This window comes from Phacochoerus africanus, chromosome 5, assembly GCF_016906955.1.
Source record: "Phacochoerus africanus isolate WHEZ1 chromosome 5, ROS_Pafr_v1, whole genome shotgun sequence".
Taxonomy (NCBI): Eukaryota; Metazoa; Chordata; class Mammalia; order Artiodactyla; family Suidae; genus Phacochoerus; species Phacochoerus africanus.
In genome coordinates, this window is record NC_062548.1 from 117,191,886 (window position 1) to 117,215,705 (window position 23,820).

At 49.5% G+C, this 23,820-nt stretch overlaps 1 protein-coding gene across 2 annotated transcripts; it reads left to right on the top strand.

Moving 5' to 3' along the window:
* The first annotated feature begins 990 nt into the window (after window positions 1–990).
* Window positions 991–18,343, top strand: ADGRF3 (adhesion G protein-coupled receptor F3). 2 transcript variants are annotated; one of them, XM_047782478.1, is made up of 14 exons: window positions 991–1,187; window positions 7,869–7,929; window positions 8,343–8,483; window positions 8,948–9,121; window positions 9,619–9,837; window positions 10,305–10,514; window positions 11,289–11,432; window positions 11,580–11,776; window positions 12,200–12,379; window positions 13,148–14,530; window positions 14,989–15,030; window positions 15,115–15,177; window positions 15,614–15,669; window positions 17,983–18,343. In XM_047782478.1, exons 1-14 carry the CDS (start codon window positions 1,065–1,067, stop codon window positions 17,984–17,986), a joined length of 2,997 nt encoding a protein of 998 aa, XP_047638434.1. In that variant the 5' UTR covers window positions 991–1,064; the 3' UTR covers window positions 17,987–18,343. The 2 variants fall into 2 exon arrangements, with proteins under 2 accessions (XP_047638434.1, XP_047638433.1); XM_047782477.1 differs by lacking the exons at window positions 991–1,187; window positions 17,983–18,343 and adding an exon at window positions 6,334–6,445 and having other exon boundaries at window positions 9,592–9,837; window positions 15,614–16,328.
* Window positions 18,344–23,820: the final 5,477 nt, after the last annotated feature.

Here is a 23,820-nt window from a genome sequence, read left to right on the forward strand (position 1 = left end):
GGGGGGAGGGAATCTAGGGGAAAAACCTAAAAAAATAAAAGAAAAAGGCTATCATTTTTTTCATTAGAGCCCAAGAAAGAGAGGAGAAAGAATATGGTGTAGAAAAAATAATATTTGGAGAAATAATAGCTGAAATGCTCAAATTTGATAGAATACATAAATCTGCAGAAATCTCCATGAATCCAAAACAGGATAAGTGTAAACAAATCCCAGCCAAGACACATTGTAACTGATAAAAGCTAAAGGCAATGGGAAAAATCTTTAAAGCAGCCACAGAGAATACGATATATTACTTACAAGGGAAAAATGAGTCAAATGATTGTGGATTTTGGCTTGGAAACCATGAAAGTCAGAAGGCAGTGGAACAACATTTTTCAAGTGCCACAAGAATCATTTCATTTACCTCCTTCATTTGGTTGATATGGAAACCGAGTGTTTGTCCTGAGTGAAAGGTGAAGTGCTTGTCTTGAATCTCAAGGCTCTCTAATCCCATATCTTAATATAACGACCATTTTCCCGCCATCACAGTTGTCCTAGCTTTTCTGATATTAATCACAAAATAAAAAATTTGCTCTATGTAGCTCAAGCAAAACGAAGTTGGAAACTCTTATGAACTCAAGATCAGGATGAAAATAAGCATCAAAAAAAATTATGAGGCGTTCCCGTCGTGGTGCAGTGGTTAACGAATCCGACTAGGAACCATGAGGTTGCGGGTTCGGTCCCTACCCTTGCTCAGTGGGTTAATGATCCGGCGTTGCCGTGAGCTGTGGTGTAGGTTGCAGACGCGGCTCGGATCCCGCGTTGCTGTGGCTCTGGCCTAGGCCGGTGGCTACAGCTCCGATTCAACCCCTAGCCTGGGAACCTCCATATGCCGCGGGAGCGGCCCTAAAACAACAACAAAAAGTGTTGAAATCCATCTTTTTGTAGTCTGTACTACATGATATCGGTAAAGAAAGCTTATTCCTCTCTTCTCACGTTTCCACAGAGGGGGGAACTTCCGTTTCCCTTAAGGATACAGTCTCTGTTTCCTTGCCCATTTCTCCAAAGGAAAAGTGAGCTCTGCGATGGGTAAGACATGGAGAAGCAGCTCTCAATCCCCCCTCTTCTGGAGTGGCCAGGCTTTCAGACTCATTCTCAGCTTCCGGCTCCCCACAAGGGAGCCCTGGAGATGCCCGGGTCCTGGCTGGGTAAGTAAATTCAGTTCAAGGAGGGTGTGCTGGGACACGCATCTGGCTCAGAGCCAAACCACCATCTCCCACTCAGCTTTTCCTGGAATGGAGCTAATTTTGATCGTTCGCTGTCTGACCCCTACGTCTGCTTGTCCATTAGCTACCTCTTTGGGGACCTTAACACGTAGTTGTTCACTCAGAGAAAATTGTTCTGCCTTCAGAGAGTAATATTACCATCTTGTAGCCTTTTGTGATTTGTATAAAGCATCGCCTATTTTTCATATTCAAATCGGTCATCTTGTCCTATGTGGTTTTAGGATTTCATTTCACGCTTAAGGAAGGCCATCTACACCTCTGAGTTACAAGAGGATTTCCATAGATGTGTCTAAATAGATAGGGCATGTGCTTAATAGAGCCTTCAATTGATTAAAGTTTTGATAACCTGAATTATATATTAAAGTCAGGCAGGCTCCTGGCTTAGAGGATTTGAAACAGTTTTATCTTTAGAAGGAAAACATCTGTCCCACTCCCATGTCCTGGTCCTCACCACAGGTTTATTCACCAAAAAGAAAAAAAAAAGTCCACATAAAACTTCTCAGAACCCCCACATCTTGCAGCAAAGATAGCATCAAAGGAATTCCCTTTGCAGCTCAGCATGTTAAGAATGCGACTAAGATCCAGGAGGATGCAGGTTCAATCCCTGGCCTCGCTCAGTGGGTTAAGGATCTGGCTTTGCTGTAAGCTGCAGCAGGTCACAGAGGTGGCTCGGATTCTGCGTGGCTGTGCCTGTGGCATAGGCTGGTGGCTGCAGCTCTGATTTACCCACAGGTGCAGCCCTAAAAAGAAAAACTTTTTGAAGAACTGTCTTTCTTGTGGAATCCAATTCTATCTTATTTTAAATCTATTTTTTAACCCAAAGGTCCTATTTTCCTCTATTTAAATTATTTTTTCCCCTCTTATCTAGTTTTAGAGTCAAAAGACATGGATTTAAGGTTCAGCTGTAACATCAACTTGGCTCTTTTTCCTGTTCTGTAAAATGAGAATTGAAGTAGCCCATATACATAAGCTCAGGTCCCTTCCCATTCTAACAGTCTATCGTTTAATTGTTCTAATAGTTTAATGCCACGTCAGGTGGAAAGAGAGTAAGAAGTTAGGATTCTTGTGCGCCAAAAGTCTAAGCTACTTTCAGTAATCTATTAGTTTACACAGTAAAGGAGGTTTTAAGAAAATCTGTTTGGAAACAGATAAGAGAAGACTAGACCTTTGCCATCAAAGGCTCTGCTGACATGGCCTGGAGGGCTCAAAGCGCAAAGAAATGGAGAAGGAAGTTCCTTTGTCCCAGGGCAACCTAGGGGCTCAGAAAGGCTGGCCGCCAGGGTGAAAAAAAATCACCGGTTTCAAATGATCTTTCCGTATTCAAAGGAGCAAAGGCCAGTAGCCTTATGATTGACCCTGGATTTGGGAGTAAGCAAGTGGCAGCCATAAGTATCTATTTGCCTGAATCCCACCCCAGGCCTAAGACCTGATCAGCCTGTGGGTGCTTCCTGACAACCAGTGACACCTGGACAAACCTGAAAGACTTTGAACCTGGTTAGTCCATAGGAAAGAAGTTGAGACTTTAAGATTTGATTAATGTATTTATTTTTTGTCTTTTGTCTTTTTTAGGGCTGCACCTGCAGCATATGGAGATTCCCAGGCTAGGGGTCAAATCAGAGCTGCAGCCACCGGCCTACACCACAGCCACAGCAACCTGGGATCTGAGCTGCATATGCAACCTATACCACAACTCAAGGCAATACTGGATCCTTAACCCACTGAGCAAGGCCAGGGATCGAACCTGCATCCTCATGGATCCTAGTTGTGTTCATTAACCACTGAGCCACGACAGGAACTCCAAGATTTGATTTTTTTAAATTAAGATTTTTTTGCCATTAGAGAATACAGAATTTAAAAACACAGCAAAACAGAAAAACATAATATATCCTACCATTTAGTTACAACTACTGTTAATGTCTTGGTGTATTTAATATATTGATTGATTCATTTAATACAAATATTACTTAAGGCCTCTGGTGCATGGCGCTAGGCCCTGGGGAACACTGAAGTCAACATAACGGACCCTGTAGAATGGCAGTATTTCCTTCCAATCTTTTCCTGGGCGTTTTTTCAAAAATGTTTCAAACTTCTCTAAAATTATAGGAACAAAAAATTAATTAATTAATTAATATTATAGGAACAACTGGAGTTCCCATTGTGGCTCAGCTGTTAACGAACTCCACCAGCATCCATGAGGACATAGGTTCAATCCCTGGCCTCGCTCAGTGGGTCAGGGATCTGGTGCTGCGGTGAGCTATGGTGTAGTTCGCATATACGGCGCAGATCTTGTGTTGCTGTGGCTGTGGTGTAGACTGGACGCTACAGCTCCAATTCAACCTCTAGCCTGGGAACCTCCATATGCCATGGGTGCGGCCCTAAAAAGCAAAAAAAGGAGTTCCCGTCGTGGCGCAGTGGTTAATGAATCCGACTAGGAACCATGAGGTTGCGGGTTTGGTCCCTGCCCTTGCTCAGTGGGTTAACGATCCGGCGTTGCCGTGAGCTGTGGTGTAGGTTGCAGATCCCGAGTTGCTGTGGCTCTGGTGTAGGCCGGTGGCTACAGCTCCGATTTGACCCCTAGCCTGGGAACTTCCATATGCCGCGGGAGTGGCCCAAGAAATAGCAACAACAACAATAACAACAACAACAAAAAGACAAAAAAAAAAAGCAAAAAAAAAGAAAGAAAAAAAAAGGAAAGGAAGGGAGGGGGGAGGGAGAGCGAGAGAGAGAGGGAGCGAGAGCGAGAGCGAGAGCGAGAGCGAGAGAGAGAGAGAGAAATTATAGGAATGACCCAAAAACACTGTAAAAGAAAACTCACTTATTTCTACTGATGGCTTTATACACCTTAGACACCTCAGCTTCACTAAACCAGGAGTATGTGCTTACCCCCTTAGTATTCTCACGTCTAGGCATGAACTCAAAGGAGTTAAGAGGAACTAGGTATCAATTAGGGAAAGTTATGTTTTGGGGGTAGAAGCTTTTGGGGTCTCTCCAGCTCCAGGCACATTTTCCTTTGGTATTTCTTTTTTTTTCTTTTCTTTTCTTTTCTCTCTTTTTTTTTTTTAACGCAATGAAGTTATTACGTTTATAGTTGTACAATGATCATCACAATCCAGTTCTTGGGTATTTTAACTGCTTTGAGATGGAGCGTCTTCTCTGTAGGCAGTCTGTCCTCGCTTCTCCTAACTGCACGGTTCCATTGCTCAGTCTGCCCTGGCCCGGAAGCAGCCCACCTCCAGGGGTCTCAGTCTGTCCTCTCTCCTCTCATTCCTGGTCCTCGAGAGCCCCCCTCGAGCGTTGTCCAGGGCCACCTGTTGCTTTGACTGACTCCCTTTGGCAACCATAGCAACCATCCTCCCTGGGGCCCCTTGAGACCCTTTGCAGCTGCGTAGACAGTTTCCGACCTGCTACAGCGCCCCACCCCAAGCAAGCACTGTGCCTTCTCTTTCTGATTCCTAAACCCGATTCTTCACCGCGTTTCATGTTTTCTGAAATCAATTATTTACAAAGCCTTTGTTCCCACACATGTATTTGCTCTATGTGTTTGCTGTTCTTTCAGCAGTGACCCCTGGCAAAGGGGGATTTGAAGTCATGGTGAGAGTGGAAATGTATTGCGGCTGGATTTCTACCCTAGGTGGGGGGTGTGTGTGTGTGTGTATGTGAATCAGCTCTCTCTCTCTCTCTTTTTTTTTTTTTGCCTTTTCTAGGGCCACACCCACAGCATATGGAGGTTCCCAGGCTAGGCTGCCAGCCTACGCCACAGCTCACAGCAACGCCGGATCCTGAACCCACTGAGCGAGGCCAGGGATTGAACCTGAAACCTCATGGTTCCCAGTCGGATTCGTTTCCACTGCGCCATGACAGGAACTTCTCAAGCCAGATTTTGTTAGGTTTAGCCAGCTATTGCTGTTTCAGTAACCTGCCTGTTTCTATTTTTTGCCCATTTTCTTACTGATGCGTAAGATAAAAAATTCTTACATTAAGATTAGCCCTTTTGGAGTGCTCCTCTGGCACAGCAGGTTAAGGATCTGGCGTTGTCCCTGCAGCTGCTTGGGAAATTCCACATGCCGTGGGCATGCCCTCCCCCCACACCCCCGAAAAAAGAGATTGGCCTTTTATTCAGTCATAGTCCTACAAATACATTGTCTTTGCCTTTTTACCTAACATTCTTTTCCTCCCCAATTTGGTACTTTTTATACAGTCTAATTTATTTCCTTTCTGGCTTCTGGGTTTTGTCATGTTTAGAAAACCCCTCCTCACTTCAAAATTATTTTGTGAAATTACTTGATAATTTCTCTGGATATTTTTCCAGATTCTTTGTTACGTTTATGATTCTAGCCTATCTGGAAATTATTTTAGGATAACAATTAGTTCCAATTTTGTCTTTCCTGGAGCTCCCACTGTGGTGCAATGGGTCAGGGGAGTCTTGGGAGCTCCGGGCTGCAGGTTTCATTCCAGGTCCAGCACCGTGGGTTAAGGAGCCGGCAGTGCCGCAGCTGTGGCTTAGGTCGCAACTGAGACTCAGATCTGACCCCTGGCCTGGGAGCTCTATATGCCACTGGGCAGCCAAAAATGAAAACCAAAAAAAAAAACACCCAAAAACCAACAACCAATGTTTGTCTTTTCTAACCCTGGCTCTTTGATCAATGATTCAGTTTTCTGGGAGTTTTGTCTTTTCTAACCTTGTCTCTTGGATCAATGATTCAGTTTTCTGGGAGTTCCAGAACAATCCAGATTTCCCAGATTTTTGGAGATGTAAGTGAACCTGGCTGTTGACACATAGCTGGTCGTGACCTAGGCACCCCCGGCCCAACCCAGGTCTTTTGCTGCTCACTGAGTCCTTGGCCCAGACCCCAGTGGGGAACCCGGGCAGACCACTCTCACTGGGCCATGGGGATGCCAGGTGGCCCCTCAGTGACCTGGATGCCCATTTGACTGTAGCCTGGGCTGAGCCCTTCCTCAGTAAATCTGGCCCTGGCTCCCTTCCTCTCTTCCCTCCCATCCCATCTGTGCACGGCCCTGCCTGCCCCTGCCGATTCTCTGTGGAAATTTGCATCATGCGGCAGCAGGAGGGCTCTTGAGGACTGCTGCACCGAGCCATGGTCTGCTCGGCCACCCCTGCACTGCTCCTGGCCATGACTCTCCCCCTCGTGGGGTCACCAGTTGCCCGAGCATCCCAGCCTGTGAGTAAACCTGGGGCAAAGACCCAGGGAAGTTCTGCAGAGGCGATCATAAGAGCCTCCGGATGTGAGAGGCCGCAAGAGGTGGGATGAAAAGATGGGTGGAGAGGAAGCAAGGCTGGTTTGTTAAAGGATCTCTGAGAGTTCAGCCTCATTCTCTAGGCTGTGGGGATACCTTTTCTCCTTTTTTTTTTTTTTTTGGTCTTTTTGGGGCTGCACCCACGGCGTATGGAGGTTCCCAGGCTAGGGGTCAAATCGGAGCTGTAGCCCCGGCCTACACCACAGCCACAGCAACGCTGGAACCGAGCCATGTCTGCAACCTACACCACAGCTCACCGCAACGCCGGGTCCTTAACCCACTGAGCGAGGCCAGGGATCGAACCCACAACCTCATGGTTCCTAGTCAGATTCCTTAACCATTGAGCCACAACGGGAACTTCACCTTTTGTTTCTTCATTTGAGTTCCTGTAAATGCCAGTGATGCATGCTGCACCTCTTCCAATCAAGCTTGCAATTTAAAAATGAAAAGAAGGGGTTCCCATTGTGGCTCAGTGGGTTAAGAACCTGACTAGTATCCATGAGGTCGAGGGTTCAATCCCTGTCCCTGCTCAGTGGGTTAAGGACCAGGTGTTGCCATGAGCTGTGGTGTAGGTCGCAGACACGGCTCAGATCTGGTGTTACTGTGGCTGTGGCATATGCCGGCAGCTCCACTTCGACCCCTAGCTTGGCAACCTCCATATGCCACAGGGGCAGTCCTAAAAAGAAAACAAAAAACTTTGCAAACTTGGGAACCGTTGGCATAGAGGACAGGGCCCAGTTTGCACTATAAGATTTCTGTTTTTGCCCAAATGTAGCTCCAGCTCCAGCTCTAGCTGCGTCTTTAGAGCAACACGTGGGCAGATATCCTCACCCCCACACAATTTTGAGACGGGGGTAGCTGGTGAGGAAAGAATTTACGGGCACCAGAGACAAAGGGAAGATGCTTTCTGCTCCCCCTCATGGCGATTCCTGTGCAGGGAAGAGCCCCCCAGCCTCTGGGCCCCAGGCCACTCTGCCCAGCCCTCCCGCTGGAGCTCCAGACCCAGCCATTTCAATGAGCCTAGAGGCCCAGGGACAGGCAGGTTCAGGAAGGAATCAAGCAAAGCATGTTGACTCTCCGGGGTGTGCCTGGTTCCTGGGTCCACGTGGGATTTGCAGGCCCTGGAGGGATCCCTGGTGCTGCAGCCCCGCACCTTCTACCAGAAGCCCGCTTCCCCCTCCTGCTGTGCCCGCTCGATTCCAGGCAAGAAGAGGAGCTTCAGGGAAACCGAGTCAGACCAGATGAGCCAGGCTGGCCCCTGGTGGTTTGGGGAAGAAGGCATCCTTGGGAGAAACGTGGGGTCAGCCCTCCTCAGAGACTACCCCCCACCCCCGTGCTCTATTCCAGGGACAGAGCCAGGCTGGAGGGGAATCTGGGCAGCCACTGGACCAAGAAAGTGGAGCAGGTGGTGAGCAGCTGGACAGCGGGGGGGGGGCGGGGGGGAGACGGGACCGAGGCAGAGAGAAAAGCCTGGAGGAAGCACAGCATATGGGGACCTCGGGGTTCAGAGAGAGACTAGGGCTGGCGCTGGTCACTCAGGTCAGGTCCGTACCCACTTCTCTAGCTGTGAGGCCTTAAGAAAATCATCCTGGAGAGTTCTGTCCATGGCAGGGGGGTGGTCGGGAGGGTGGCATGAAATGGTGGTGTGTGTGAAGGCACCGTGGCCGGGTGAGCAGTTACCAGGCTCCTGGGTCCTGTCTGCGCCTGGATGTGCTTTGGGAGGTGGGAAGTGCTTGTGGTTCCCAGCGGTGATCAGCTCACGGTGGGGCCCCGAGGGGGCTGGCGGCCTCTCCCCTCCAGCTCTCCCCCCTGCTCCTGCAGAATCAGCCCTGCTCTCAGTCTATGCACAGCTGGACTTCGCACATGAGACCTGGCCAGCAGCGCTCTCGGGACCCCTGACTCTCCCCGCTGCCTCAGTGTCCTCTGCCCCCGTAACGCTCACTGGCCTCAGCCTCACCACAGGTGGGGGGAAATTCTGCTGTCCCCTGCTTCTCAGGGGCCCTCGCTGCAGAGTGCAGGGAGCCCTGCCCTCCCACAGCCCCCTGGTCTGAGATTCTGCGAGCCCCTCCCTATCTCGAAGTGGTGGTGGGGGTCGGCATGGCCCAGCTCCTTCCCCACCTCCCATCAGATAGACCTTCCCGTCCTGCTCCATGTCCCCATCTTCTAAACTTTGGCAGAGGCCCAACGGGCTGATGACAGGGGGCGTGGACTTCAGCGCTGGCGCCCCTGATGCCTTAGCCCAGCACGCGCTCCGCGGCTTAGAACCCTGGCTAAGAAGGCGGTGCCTGATGCGGGGCTGTGATTGAGGTGCCTGTGACCTTGGGATTGTGCCAAGCACCCAGCCCTCGGGCTTCGCAGGCATAAGGTAGTTGCTGGAATTTTCCAGACGGTCCACCCACTTCTCACTCCCCTTCCCCCTGTCACAGAGTGTAAGGTCAACCACGATGGGTGTAGCTATTGTGCCTGCCTGTCTGGGTACCAGTGGAACGCCAGTGTCTGCTCTCATCATGATCCCTGCCAAACCCACCTCAAGCACCAGCCTTGTGGCTGCCTTGTCTTCAGCCCCATGGAAGCCGGGTACTGCCAGCTGCTGCCACCTGGTGAGGAGGATTGGGATCATGGAAACCAATGGCCCAGAGTCAAAGAAACCCTCTCTGTTTTGCTTTTTTTTTTTTTTCTCTTTCTCTGACCCCTGTGTCTCTGCCCAGGGGTCCCAGCCCAGCGGCACAACTCCAGGTGGGAGAAAATACCAGCCATCACAGGGGATCACAGGCCCTGAACTTGGGACAGGAGGACTGAGACAAGGAAGAGGGCCCCAGAGACAGGTGGACAAGGAGAGGAAGGTCCCACCTGTGGCCCAGGGAAGCGAGCAGTCCCAGGTCCAAACTTCCCCAGCTGGTTTCCACTGACAGATAGCGTCTTCCAGGCTGGATGGCTGCTGCCACACTCCTCCAGGGACAAAACAGAACGAGAAATGTTAGCAGGGGAGGGCGTGAGGAGGAATAGGCTTCAGAAGATGGGGCAGGAGAGACAGCTTGGCCACACCAAAGGCCACAAGTTCCTGCTCCAGCGGTCCCCTGTCCCCTGTTTCCTGCAGTCCCCGCCACCCTGAGCCTCAACTCCTGGCTGCAGATGCCTGGCAGCACCCTGAACCTGACCCTCCTCACGAGCCAGGAGACCACCAACATGAACTGGTTCCTGTGGCGCACAGGGAGCCCGAGCCCTGTCCTCCTGTGGGCAGGGACACGTGTGTCCCTGACCTCCAGCCCGGGCCGGGCTGTCCTCAGCATCATCAACATCTCCCATAAATGGGCAGGTAGCCCACCTGTCCCTCCCTCCTCTTCTCTTGTCTCCGCTCTCCTGCCCTTCTTCTTCCCCTCTTTCCCCCCTGCTCCCTTCCATCTCCTCCTCCTCCCTCTCTTCTTCCTTCTTTTCTCTTTCTTTCCCTTCTCCCCATTTATTCACTCTGGGGAAGCTAAGTCTAAGAGGCCCACTGATGGGAGTTGTAATGAGAGACCGCTGAAAACGTGGTCTCAATGCCTACCGAGAACGGATGCCTGCCTTTCTTCACGCTGTTGAAATGGTAGGGGCAGGAAGGTTAAAAGGGTCAGCACCTCTTCTTCCTCCTAGAAGTCCTTTTGGGGACAGGGATCTTTCCTGCTGGGGCTAAGCAGAGGCTGGATGGAGAAGGCAGACCTGGGGTGTGGCTTGGGAAGCAGCAGAGACTCTGTGGCATAGGTGGGGGCCAAGGAGCGGGGCAGTGCAGCAGGTGTATGTCTACAGGTGAGTACGTCTGCTGCTTTGAGGCCCAGGGATTCAGGTGGGAGCTGCAGCAGGTGGTGAGAGTGCCCCTGCGGCAGACAGACGTGACTCGGCTTCCAGACCAGCTCTCCATCTCCTGTGCCACCTCCCCCGGCTTCCAGCTGAGTTGCTGCATCCCCAGCACACACCTGGGATACACGGCCTCCTGGAGCCCCAGAGAGGGCAGTGAAGGTATGGAAAGGGGTTGGCTGTTGGGGGGGTGGGGCGCGGTGCAGAAGGGATGGCTAGTGCTCTCCAGCTCACAGCAAGCAGAGGCTGCAGTTCAATCTGGGAATTCCAGGTCCAAGTGCAATGCTGTTTTTACCCCAATTCTTTTTTTTTTTTTTTTTTTTTTTTTTGCTTTTTAGGGCCGCACCCACGGCATATGGAAGTTCCCAGGCTAGGGGTCGAATTGGGACTACAGCTGCCAGCCTACACCACAGCCACAACAACACAGGATCCGAGCCACATCTTTGACCTACACCACAGCTCTGGGCAACACCAGATCCCTGACCCATTGAGTGAGGCCAGAGATCGAACTTGCATCCTCACGAATACTAGTCGGGTTCATTACCCCTGAGCCACAAAGGGAACTCCAACCCCAATTCTATTGATACAACAGTAACCACATATAGGCAGACAACTTTTGCAAAATGCTTTCATCCCCACGATCTCGTCGAACGCATGGGATATTACTCTACGAGGTTGGTTTGGTTATGGTCCCATTTTACTAATGAGTTTACCATGGCTTCAGGCCCTGGAGCTGGCAAAAGACCTCCCAAGCCCCCCTTCCCCCAAATCCAAGCTCTGCCTCCAGGAGTTTGATGCCCGCATACCCCTCAGCTCTTCCCCCACTGCTCTGTCTGCTGCCAAAATTGCTAGAAAGTCTGTGGTGGCATCTCGGGGCCTCCTGGCGTCCAGTGGGTTTCTGGCCCAGACGCTTCCCTCCCCCTGTCTCACCCTCAGCCGCCTTAATCCACACAGCGGACTCCCAGTGCTTTGGGCTGGCTGTTCAGCACTGCCCTACAGCTGACACCACGTACACCTGTGACCTGCAGAGCCCAGGACTGACCCCTGTCAGGGTCGCTGTCTCTGTCACCGTCATCCAGGGTACGTAGGGCTTGGGTACCTCTCACCTTCTTGCCTTGGGAGCTCCTCCTTGATGGCTCCCTGTCTGGCGACAAGGCCAGATGCCACAGCCTGCACGGGATTCTACCCAAAGAAGAGGCACAGGCTGGACGGGTCTGGTGTTTTCAGATGGAGACGCCACCTGCCCTGAGGAAGCCTCAGCTGTGGCCTGGAACGTCACCAAGGCTGGCCATGTGGCACAGGCCCCGTGTCCGGGGAACAGGACGGGCATGGTGAAGAGGGCTTGTGGGACGGATGGGGTCTGGGGGCCCATCCACAGCGGCTGCACAGACACGGGGCTCCTGGCCTTGCTTCAAAGAGTCCGGGTAAAGCTTCCGGCCCTGCTGCCCACGTGCCCCATCGTCCATGACCCACCCCTGCCTCACTCAGGACCCAGCTTGAGCGTCCTCTTCCCCTGAGGCCTGGCCCAAAGCTTATGCAGCTTCTCTGAACCGGAGCCCTGGCAGAGCCAGGAAGTAGGCTGGGGGGTGGGTGGGGGGGTGTGCTCAGGGCAGCCAGCACTCTCCTGGCGGGGATCGTGCCCATCTCACACCTTAATCCCACCAAGTGTGTCTGTCCCACTAACGGTGTCAGTGCTTTCCACGTGGCTCACCCTCCTCTGCTTCCCACGCCCCTGGGACAGGGTGCAGAGAAGATGCTTGTGGAGGGAGGGGGTGGCCCCTCCCCCTTGACTCACCCCCACCCCCCCACCCCCGCCCCGCTCTGCCCCACTGTCCTGTCGGTCTCAGCTGCTGCGGGCCGGCCAGGGCTGGCCTGCGACAGAGGTGCCACAGATCCTGGCTCAGCTGCCGGAACACGTAGTGGTGGTGGCCTCATCCTCCGACTTACTGGCACTGGTGCACACCATGACAGTCCTGGCCAAGGTGGTGGCAGATGCCAGAATACAGCTCAACTACAGCGGCCTGGAGGTGAGCTCTCAGCCACAGCAGGGGCCCGCTGGGGAGTGCAGCCCGGGAACTCTTCCCCTCTGGATGGGCTGTCACCATGGGTTGTCAGTTGGCAGAACTTTCTAGAGTCCAAGTGTTTGCTCCCCTGGTCCATCTCCTTGGATGCCAGTCTCCCAGGCCCGGGAGTGTGGAGAAGACCCGGTGCTGGGGGCACACGGGGGGATGGGGAGGCAGGAAGGGGTGGAAGGGGTGAGCTGTGAGGCACGCATGCACATGCAGACATGTGGCTACGACCTGAATCCCCCCTGCCCGCAGCTCTCAGAGTAGGCAGCAGCTAGTGGGACCCATAAGCTGCAGCCAAAAGGGTAACCAGGGACCATGACCCTGCACACCCTTCGGAACTGGGAATGTGTGTCCCATGCAGGCGTGCAGACATGCAGGTGACCCTCTACTTCGGAACGTCGTGCCCTCATCCCGGGCACCATTCCTAGCTTTGCAGACCTGCAGGGGCCCCTTTAGGACCTGGTGGCCCCAAAGGACGGCCTGGGGAGCAGGGTCATCAGGCAGAGGCGGGGGATGTGTCTCGGGAGACCACAGATTTGAAGATGCCCCGGCGGTTAGCTCAACAGCCCCTTGTTCTTCCTGTCTAGAAAGTCTCCCTTTGCGGGCCTGTTCTCCTCCTGCCTGTTGTCCCCAGCCTTAGGTCTGGCACCGGGAGGGTGGGTTTGGGGCTCTGTTGTTCCCAGTGGCCCTGGCAGCTAGGCCTCGTCGCTCTGTTGGGTGCTGCAGGCTCTTCTGAACACCACGGACAAGGTCCTTGACATGGACTCCGGATCCCTGTGGACCCCGGCCCGGGCCCAGAAGCCCTCGGTGGGCTCCAACCTCCTGTTGGCTGTGGAGACGCTGGCACGCAGCCTGTGCCCACGGGACCTGCCCTTCTCCTTCGTCTTGCCCAACGTGCAGCTGCAGACCCAGCTCCTGGGGCCCACGTCTCCTGCTGACTACAGAGTGTCCTTCCTGACTCAGCCCCCGCTGCGGGCATGGATTCCCAGGCACTCACTGGCCCCACTGAGCCGTAACGGCACCAATGTCAGTATTACCAGCCTGGTGCTGCAAAAACTGGACCACCTTCTGCCCACGAACTATGGACCAGGGCTGGGGGACTCTCTCTCTGTCACTCCTGGTCTGGTCCTCGTCATCTCCATCACAGCAGGTGGCCAGGTCTTCAACCAGGGAGAGGTCATCATGGACTTTGGGGACACAGATGGCAGCTCCCACTGTGTCTTCTGGGACCACGATCTCTTCCAGGGCAAGGGGGGCTGGTCTGACGCAGGGTGCCGGGTGCAGGCAGCCAGTGCCAGCCCTACCACTCAGTGTATCTGCCAGCACCTCACTGCCTTCTCCATCCTCATGTCCGGACACACGGTTCCCCAAAACCCCACCCTGGAGCTGCTGAGTCAGATGGGCTTGGGGGCCTCCATTCTGGCACTGCTGCTGTGCCTGGGTGTGTACAGGCTGGTATGGAGAATCGTGGTGCGGAACAAAGTTGCCTACTTACGCCACGCGGCCCTGCTCAACATGGTGCTCTGCCTGCTGGCCGCAGACACCTGCTTCCTCGGGGCCTCACTGCTTCCTCCAGGGCCCCGCAGCCCCCTCTGCCTGGCCACTGCCTTCCTCTGTCACTTCCTCTACCTGGCCACCTTTTTCTGGATGCTGGCCCAGGCCCTGATGTTGGCCCACCAGCTGCTCTTTGTCTTCCATCAGCTGTCCAAGCACCGAATGCTCTCCCTGATGGTGCTCCTTGGCTACCTGTGCCCACTGGGGTTCGCAGGTGCCGCCCTGGGCCTCTACCTGCCCCGAGGGCAATACCTGGGGGACGGGGAGTGCTGGCTGGACAGGAAGGGAGGGGCGCTCTACACCTTCGCGGGGCCAGTGCTGGCCATCGTGGGCGTGAACGGGCTGGTACTCACCATGGCTGTGCTGAAGCTGCTGCGACCTTCCCTGTCGGAGGGACCCCAGGTGGAGAGGCGCCAAGCCCTCCTGGGCGTGCTCAAAGCTCTGCTCATTCTCACACCCATCTTTGGCCTCACCTGGGGGCTGGGCCTGGCCACTCTGTTGGAGGACATCTCCGTGGTCCCGCACTACCTCTTCACAGTGCTCAACGCCTTCCAGGTGGGTGATAAGGTGTGACTGCGCTTTCTGCCCTGTTAGCTTAAGTCACCACCACTCCCTTCTCAAGGAGGCATCATGGTGGAGCAGGAGAAACATAGGGAATTTCAAAAGGCTCGAGTGTGGATCCCAGTTCCCAATGACGAGCTGGATAACTTCGGACAAGCCTCTCTGAGCTTTGGTTTTCTTATCTGTAAAATCTCCGGATTGGCCGCTGAAATCAGGGGATTGTCAGCACCCTAGCCTCTGATATGCATCTTCTTTGTAAACCTAATTGTAAGGAAAGCCCTGGAAATGGATCCTGTGCACCAAGTGGTGCTGTTGCATGTGAAAAGAGACAGGGGAAGCCTCAAGAGATGAACCAGACATGAGGACGGAGGCTGAAGGAAGTGAGAGGATGGAGGTGATTTCAGCTGATTCCTTTCTCCTTGACTAACTGATCGCTATCTCCCCCTTTTCAGGGCGTCTTCATCTTATTGTTTGGTTGCCTCACGGACAGGAAGGTGAGTCTGTCCACCTGCCTGTGCCTGACTCGCATCCAAAGGCTGGGACTTTGTTTGGCATAACGCACTCAACCTCTCCCGCAGGTCCAAGAGGCTTTACGCAAACGCTTCTGTCGCGCCCAGCCCCCCACATCCACCATCTCCCTGGTGAGTTGATGACTTGAAATTCTCACTTCACCTCCTGAGATCAGGTCAGATAGCTTTCCCCAGGGGAGACGGACACAGTGAGAAGCCAAGAGGAGTTTGAGGTTTTAGGGCAAGCTCTCCAACAACAGAGAAAGCAGCCCAGGCAGAGGATAGATTCAGGTTCCTGGGCTCCTGATTCTAATCTCGACTCCTGGTAACTCTGGAGTGTCCCTGTGTCTCCCTCTGAAAATGTCCAGTTAGCATTTGAAGGGAAAAGGTAGCATCAAGGTAGGATCAGTATGCATGGAAGTCACTGTAGCCAGAAGCAAAGTTCCTCGGATTTTTGCTGCCCAGGCAGGAGGGCAGGCGAATATGTAAAAATGGATACAACCTTGTCAAAGGAGAGCTGGCATTAATAATAATCGCCCTGCAATTGGGCCTGTCCACCCCTTTCTAGAGCACAAATGAAGCCTACATCCCGGAACATAGCAAAGGAAGAAGCCAGGATGCCAGGTGAGAATGAAGCCCTGGGGGCAGCGTGCAGCGAGGATGAGGATACAAAGGGCTTTCTAGCAAAGCTCTAAAAAGGAAACTCCTCTTCATATGCCTGTCCCAACCCAAAAGACAGAACACAGACTTCTCCAAGTAGATGTTTCTAGATGGGCTGGAGAAGGCGGAGGCCTCAGAGAGCGGTGGACATGGCATCCCCTCCTGCTTTCCCAGAAAGACGGAAGGAATGTCACCACCGCCAACCCTTGAGTTAGCTCACTCTGAAAATTCCTTTTCACACTATCAAAATTTTAGTTAACCTGAAAAACAATTGTTTTGAAGGAATTGCATTGGTGGGTCTGGTGTCCAGAGGGTAGGGTAGACGGCAGAGGCTTCAGGGCCAGCATCTTTTATGGGGAAGACAGAAGTTTGAGTGACCCACTTGCAGAGCCTGGTTCCTTCAAGGGAGCCAAGGATGTGTTCTTGAATCCAGGGACAGGACACTTCCCAGCTCAGCCCTGGGGAAAGATAGGTTTGTTTCCATTAGTCACACTCATTTCTCTCGAAGCTCACCTGTCCCCACCCCTAAATTATCTAAGCGAGAAAAGCATGAAAAACCAGTTAAAGCTACCTAATACCTGTCTTTGCTGAAAAAGCAATCAACAGATATCAAAGTTCAAAATAATTACAAGTAAAACTGTCTCAACTAATTTTTAACTAATCAACAGTTCATGTTACAGATATATTTGATAAAAATGGTTTTAGGAGTTACCGTCGTGGCGCAGTGGTTAACGAATCCGACTAGGAACCACGAGGTTGCGGGTTCGGACCCTGCCCTTGCTCAGTGGGTTAACGATCCGGTGTTGCCGTGAGCTGTGGTGTAGGTTGCAGACGCGGCTCAGATCCCGCGTTGCTGTGGCTCTGGCGTAGGCCGGTGGCTACAGCTCCAATTCACCCCCTAGCCTGGGAACCTCCATATGCCGCGGGAGCGGCCCAAGAAATAGCAACAACATCAACAACAACAACAAAAAAAGACAAAAGACAAAAAAAAATGGTTTTAACTATTCAGTGATTTCTTGTCTGATTATTTCTTCTCTCTAATTACAAAGAAAAAATGGCTTAATTGACAGGAACTCTGACCTTCCAAACGTTGGAGGCGAAGGGGAGAATTTGGTTTCTCTTTTCAAAATTTACAAAAAGGTGAAATTAATAGGTCCTTTTTTCTTTAACCTCTATAAAACACAGTACTATGAAATGTAAGTTTCAGGAGTTCCCCTTGTGGCTCAGCAGTAAGGACCCTGACTAGTATCCATGAGGACGAGGGTTCAATCCCTGGCCTCGCTCAGTGGGTTAAGGATCCCGCATTGCCATGAGCTGTGGTGTAGGTTGCAGACACGGCTCGGATCTGACGTTGCTGTGGCTGAGGTGTAGGCCAGCAGCTGTAGCTCTGATTCACCCTCTAGCCTGGGAACCTCCATATGTCATGAGTGTGACCCTAAAAAGGCAATAAAACAAAACAAAACAAAAATGTACGTTTCACAGACACACGCAAGTGTGCAAAAAGTCACTGATAGGAGCACATTTGTAAGAATGCAGTATAAAATTTTAAAGTGGAACAGTAACACAGACTGCCAGGAATTAAGGCGAAAAAATGACAAACACTGACATTTTTTAAATGATAGCATCAAGCTAAGGCTAGATATAGAAAAGAAATATTTTTTTTGTCTTTTGTCTTTTTTTGTTGTTGTTGTTGCTATTTCTTGGGCCGCTCCCTCGGCATATGGAGGTTCCCAGGCTAGGGGTTGAATCGGAGCTGTAGCCACCGGCCTACGCCAGAGCCACAGCAACACGGGATCCGAGCAGCATCTGCAACCTACACCACAGCTCACGGCAACGCCGGATCGTTAACCCACTGAGCAAGGGCAGGGACCAGAACCCGCAACCTCATGGTTCCTAGTCGGATTCGTTAACCACTGCGCCACGACGGGAACTCCTAGAAAAGAAATATTAAGAAAAGCCTTTACAGGACACCAGGATGTCTAGGTGAATTAACTTACGGGATCCACAAGAGGATGATGACAGGACTCCGAAATTTTTAAAAAAGAGATAAATGAAGAAGTTCTAATGAATGAGTCTTTGTTAACTAGAAAATTCATGGATTGTTTATAAAGTAGAATGGGGATGTTTTCCTTTGAAATAAAAAGTGATATGCCAACCACGTGCCATTGAAGACAATTTGTTATATATGTAATACCTACTAGTGATTTGTGTGACTGTTTTAATTGTGTGTAACGGTTTCCCAAAAAGTTCCCTAAATGGATTCAATCACTCTTCCAGATAGAAGATACCACCTCACCAGGACAACTGCAGTATCTCTGTGCCTCTGACTTGTTCCAGCCCCATGGGAAGAAGCAGCCACTGAATCAGTGGGGCTTTGCCTTGCTGGTTTCCCTGGCAACAGTCATGTCTCAATTCCACTTTCACTTTATAACATTTACAGCCTAAATTTTTACAATTATATTTTTTTTTCTGAAAACTTCAAGTAATATGGAAGCAGCAGCAACTCCTTTTCTGAGTTTGCTTCTAGAGATATATGTGCTCTCATTTTCCTTCTCAAACGGTTGCACATGCCTAACGAATGCTCTGTGGCAAAAAGAATGGATAAATGAGGGAGTTCCCATCGTGGCGTGGTGGTTAATGAATCTGACTAGGAACCATAAGGTTGTGATCCCTGGCCTCACTCAGTGGGTTAAGGATCTGGTGTTGCCGTGAGCTGTGGTGTAGGTCGCAGACGTGGCTCGGATCCTGCATTGCTGTGGCTGTGGCGTAGGCTGGCAGCTACAGCTCCAATTAGACCCCTAGCCTGGGAACCTCCATATGCCGCAGGAGCGGCCCAAGAAATGGCAAAAAAAGACTAAAAATAAAAATAAAAATAGAACGGATAAATGAAATGACATTAGACCTTTGTTTACTTGGCTCTCACCATTAAAAAAAAAAAAGGAATGTAAAAGAATACTCTGGAGGTATAATCTCACTATAAGAAAGTGAGATTTAGCAGCAATTCCATTTCTTAGTAGATGGCTTAAAGAAATAAGCAAGTGAACAGAGAGTGTGCACTCTAGTGTGTTTACATCCTCAAAAAAGAAGCACTTAATGAACTAAATTAGGATATATACAAAGGAATGCTATGTGATCATTAAAAATGATGACATATAGGAGTTCCGTCGTGGCGCAGTGGTTAACGAATCCGACTAGGAACCATGAGGTTGCGGGTTCGGTCCCTGCCCTTGCTCAGTGGGTTAACGATCCGGCGTTGCCGTGAGCTGTGGTGTAGGTTGCAGACGCGGCTCGGATCCCAAGTTGCTGTGGCTCTGGTGTAGGCCGGTGGCTACAGCTCCGATTCAACCCCTAGCCTGGGAACCTCCATATGCCGAGGGAGTGGCCCAAGAAATAGCAACAACAACAACAACAAAAAGGCAAAAGACAAAAAAAAATGACGACATATAGCTAGCTATACCTACTGATATGAAAAAAAAAATTTGCGCTACATAGCCCAGTAAAACAAAAGGGTTCCAGAACATCATTATACCAGTTATATTCCATATGTCCATATAAGTATGTGTGCAGGAAAAATGAGAGGTATCAAAATATAAACAGTGGGTATCGCTACTTGATTTTTTTTTTTTTTTTTTTGCTTTTTAGTGCCGCACCCTTGGCATATGGAAGTTCCCAGGCTAGGGGTCCAATCAGGGCTGTAGCCGCTGGCCTACACCACAACCACAGCAGCTCCAGATCCGAGCTGCCTCTGAGACCTATACCACCTACACCACAGGTGACCGGAAGCCAGATCCTTAACCTACTGAGCAAGGCCAGGGATCAAACCCGCAACCTCAAGGTTCCTCGTCGGATTCGTTTCCACTGAGCCACGACAGGAATGCCTCTGCTTGATTTTTCATTTTCTTCTTCTGCTCTACAGTTTTTGAATTTTTTTACAATAAGCATGTATTTTACATTAGAAAAAAATAAAATGGTTTTCAAAAAATTTTCCTGAATATTTTGCGTATTTAAAAACAGAAACTTGATAAGCAAAGAAACACAAACAAAACGCCCCCTGGCAGTTCTCTTGTGGCACAGTGGGTTAAAGGATCCAGCGTTGTCACTTCAGTGGCTCAGGTCACGGCTGTGGTGCGAGTTCGATCCCCAGCTGGGGAACTTCCATACACTGTGGGCATAGCCAAAAAAAAACACCTCCTGGAATTTGTTTGTACAGAAGGATAGATTATATTAGAAAGGCTTGAACTCCCTAACTGGAGTTCTGCTTTGGTAATCAGTTGTTTGATCACTGATGGTCCTTCAAGTATGGAAGAGAAAAGTACTCTCAGTTGAGGATGGCATTGAATACAGACACTGCCAACATGTCTAAATATTTCTTCTCTTTAATCCTCTCACAATAATCTACTTCTTTTCAGAAGTGTGTCTACTCACTGTTTTTGTCCTTCAATCCCTACATTCTCCCATTTCCTTTCCATCAATGATCCCTCTTCAGTGGAAAAAGTACAATATATCAGTTCAGAGTCCCCTCAAAATGACAGCAGATACAGGCAGAGTGCCACCAAGTCATCTATTAAAATCTGAGAAACCCTGGGGGAGACCCTACCACTGCTTTTTACTTCTCCAGAAAGATCAGGACTTGAGAAGCCGGGAAAAAAAAAAAAAAAAAAAAAAACAAAGCGGAAAAGGGATAAGGGGAAAAGATAGGCTGAGAAGAATTAGACTTCTTCTCTCAGGAATCTTGGAAGCAAAGAGACCATCGGAAGCAAACAGCTGGGACGGGGGGTAGTGGTGGGGACAGGGTGGGGGAGAAGTTGGGGAGCCAATCTTTCGAAGTTTTAATGAAAGATGAGGGCAAATAAAGGTTCCGTTCTCGATGTCATTTGGTGGAACAGAAGGTCTAGTGAAAGTTTTACATGAAAAGAGAGACCCTTTAAGTTGGAATCTTTAAGAATAGTATAACCATTTTAAGATATTTAAGAACAAACATCAAGGAGGCATCTATTACCACCACAGCTAAGGGTGATCTTTTGTAGCTGCCATGCTAATTAATGAAAATAATCTGGCTCTTCATGTATATAAATGCTTTGAAATAGTACAGAACTTTAACCTGTGTGCTCCTCTCCAATCCATTTCCTAGGTGCCCCCCACCTAGAGGAAACTTCTGTTCTGAATGTTTTCCCTTAACATTTTTTTGAAATTGTGGTAAAGTACACATGAATTTATTGCTTTAACCTTTTTCACGTATACAGTTCAGTAAAGTACACGCACAGTGCTGTGCAACCAGTCCTCAGAATTCTCTCCATCTTTCCAAACATGAAGTCTGTACTGTTCAACAACCCCTCATTCCTCCTCCAACTCCTGGCAACCACCATTCTGTTGTCTTTATAAATTTGTTTTAAATACCTGGGACACATGGAATCATACAGTATTTGTCTTTTTGTGCCTAGCTCATTTCACTTAGCATAATGTCCCCAAGGTTCATCCATGTTGTTGCATGTGACAGAATTGCCTTCCTTTCTAAGGCTACATAGTATTCTATTGCATGTATATACACATTTTTAGCCATTCATCCACAGATGCACACTTGGAGTTGGTTCCGAGTTTTAGTTATGATGAACAATGTTACGCTATGAACATTGGTGTATGTCTATCTCTGAGACCCTCTTTTCCGTTCTTTTGGGTATATACCTAGACCTGCTGGATCATAGGTAATTCTATCCTTATTTTTTGGGGGGTGAAATGCTGTACTGTTTTCCATAGCATCTACACAATTTCACATTCCCATCAACTGCACAAAGGTTTCAATTTTTCCATATTCTAACACTTGCTATTTTCTGATTTTTTAATAGGAGCCATCCTACTGGGTGTGAAGTAGCAGCTCGTTGAAGCAGCAGCTTGTTGGTTTGCCCTTCTCTTAATGGATTAGTGATGCTGAACATCTTTTCACGTGCTTACTGGTCATTACATATCTTCTTTACAGAAATGTCTCTTCAAATTATTTGCCCCTTTTTAAATTGGGTTGCTTTTCTAATTGTTGAGTTGTAGTTCTTTACATACTCTGGATATTAACCCCTTATGATTTATATTTTCTCCCATTCTATAGGTTGCCTTTTCACTGTGTCCTTTAATGCAGTTTTTAGTTTTCATGAACTGCAACATTTTTATGGGTTTTTTGTTTTTGTTTTTGTTTTTGGCCATGCCCAAGGCATGTGGAAGTTCCCAGGCCAGGGACTGAACCCATGCCACAGCAGTGACCCAAGCTGCTGCAGTGACAGCACCAGATCCTTAATCTGCTGCGCCACAAGAGAGCTCCAACTTTCCTTTCTTTTCTGTGCTTCTGGTGTCCTATCCAAGAAATCACTGCCAAATCCAATATCATGTAGTTTCCCCCTCTTCTAAGAGTCTTATAATTTAGCTCTTATGTTTAGGTCTTTGATCTGTTTTAACTCTTGTATAAAGTGTAAGGTAGGAGTCCAACTTCACTATTTTGCATGTGGATATTCAATTTTCCCAATGCCATTTGTTGAAAAGACCGTCCTGATGTTCCCATTGTGGCTCAGTGAGTTATGAACACAACTAGTATCCATGAAGACATGAGTTCAATCCCTGGCCTTGCTCAGTGGGTTAAGGATCTGATGTTGCCGTATGTAGGCTGGCAGCTGCAGCTCCAATTAGACCCCTAGCCTGGGACCTTCCATATGCCACAGGTGCGGCCTTAAAAAGCAGAAAGAAAAGAAGGAAGAAAGGAAGGAGGGAGGGAGGGAGGAAGAAAGACTGTCCTTAACCCATGAGAGTCTTGGCACTCCTGTCAAAAATAATTTCACTTTTTTTCCCCCCTGCTTTTTAAGGCCACACCCGCGACATATGGAGGTTCCCAGGCTAGGGGTCAAATCGGAGCTACAGCTGCCTGCCTACACCACAGCCACAGCAACTCGGGACCCGAGCCACCTCTGACCTACACCACAGCTCACGGCAATGCCAGATCCTTAACCCACTGAGCGATGCCAGGGATCGAACCTGCAACTTCATGGTTCCTAGTCAGATTCATTTCTGCTGTGCCACAACAGGAACTCCTAATTTCACTATTATTAAACTCTTTTTAAACTATTAATTGAACTTCAGATTTCACATTTTTTCATTACTATTTTTTCTGTTTCAGAATCTGACTCAGGATACCACATTACAGTTAGCTGTCATGTCTCCTTCATCTCCTCTGGTCTGTGACAGTTGCTCAGTATTCTCTTAATTTCCATGACCTTGATAGTTTTGAGTACTGGTCAAGGACTTTGTAGAATGTTTCTCAGCTTGGTTTTGTGTGACGCCTTCTCAAGAATCAACTAGATCATGTGTATTTGGAAAGAATACCACCAAGGAAAAGTGCCCTTTTGATTCCATCATACCAGGCAGTATGTAGTATCCACACAACAGCGCTGATGGTAACCTGGACCACTTACTTAAGCCAGTGTTTACCAGCTCTCTCCACTGTAAGGCTAGTTTTCATGCTCTATTCACCAGAGCATGAGTCACTAAGTCCAGCCCACACCCAAGTGGGGAAGGGTATGCTCCACCTCCTAGAGACTGGAGTCTACATATATTATTTGGAATTCTTCTGCAGGATTTCTTCTTTTCCCGTTTTAGAAAATATTCTTGGGAGTTCCCTTGTGGCTCAGTGGGTTAAGGATCTGGCGTTGTCACTGTTGTGGCTCTGGTTACAGCTGTAGCACCAGTTCCATCCCTGGCCCAGGAGCTGCTTCTACATGCTCCCGCCCCCGCAAAAAAAAAAAAAAAGAAAAAGAAAGAAAGAAAACAAAATATTTTCACCTTAAATGTAGGCATCCTAGAAATGTACTGAGTTTTTCTTGATCTTAAAACTTGGCTATGGATGAAGATTCATTATTGACCATATTCTGCTATTAAAGAGCAATGGTGCTGTCAACATCCTGGTACACGTCTCCTGGTACTCATGAGCAAGTTTCTTCAGGAAAAACATCTAAGAGTGGAAATGCTGGATAACAGACCATGTCATGTTCAAATACACAAGATAATGCCAGACTGTTTTCCAAGTGGTTGTATCAATTTGTATTCTCACCAGCAGTGTATAATAAAGTTCCTACTGCTCCA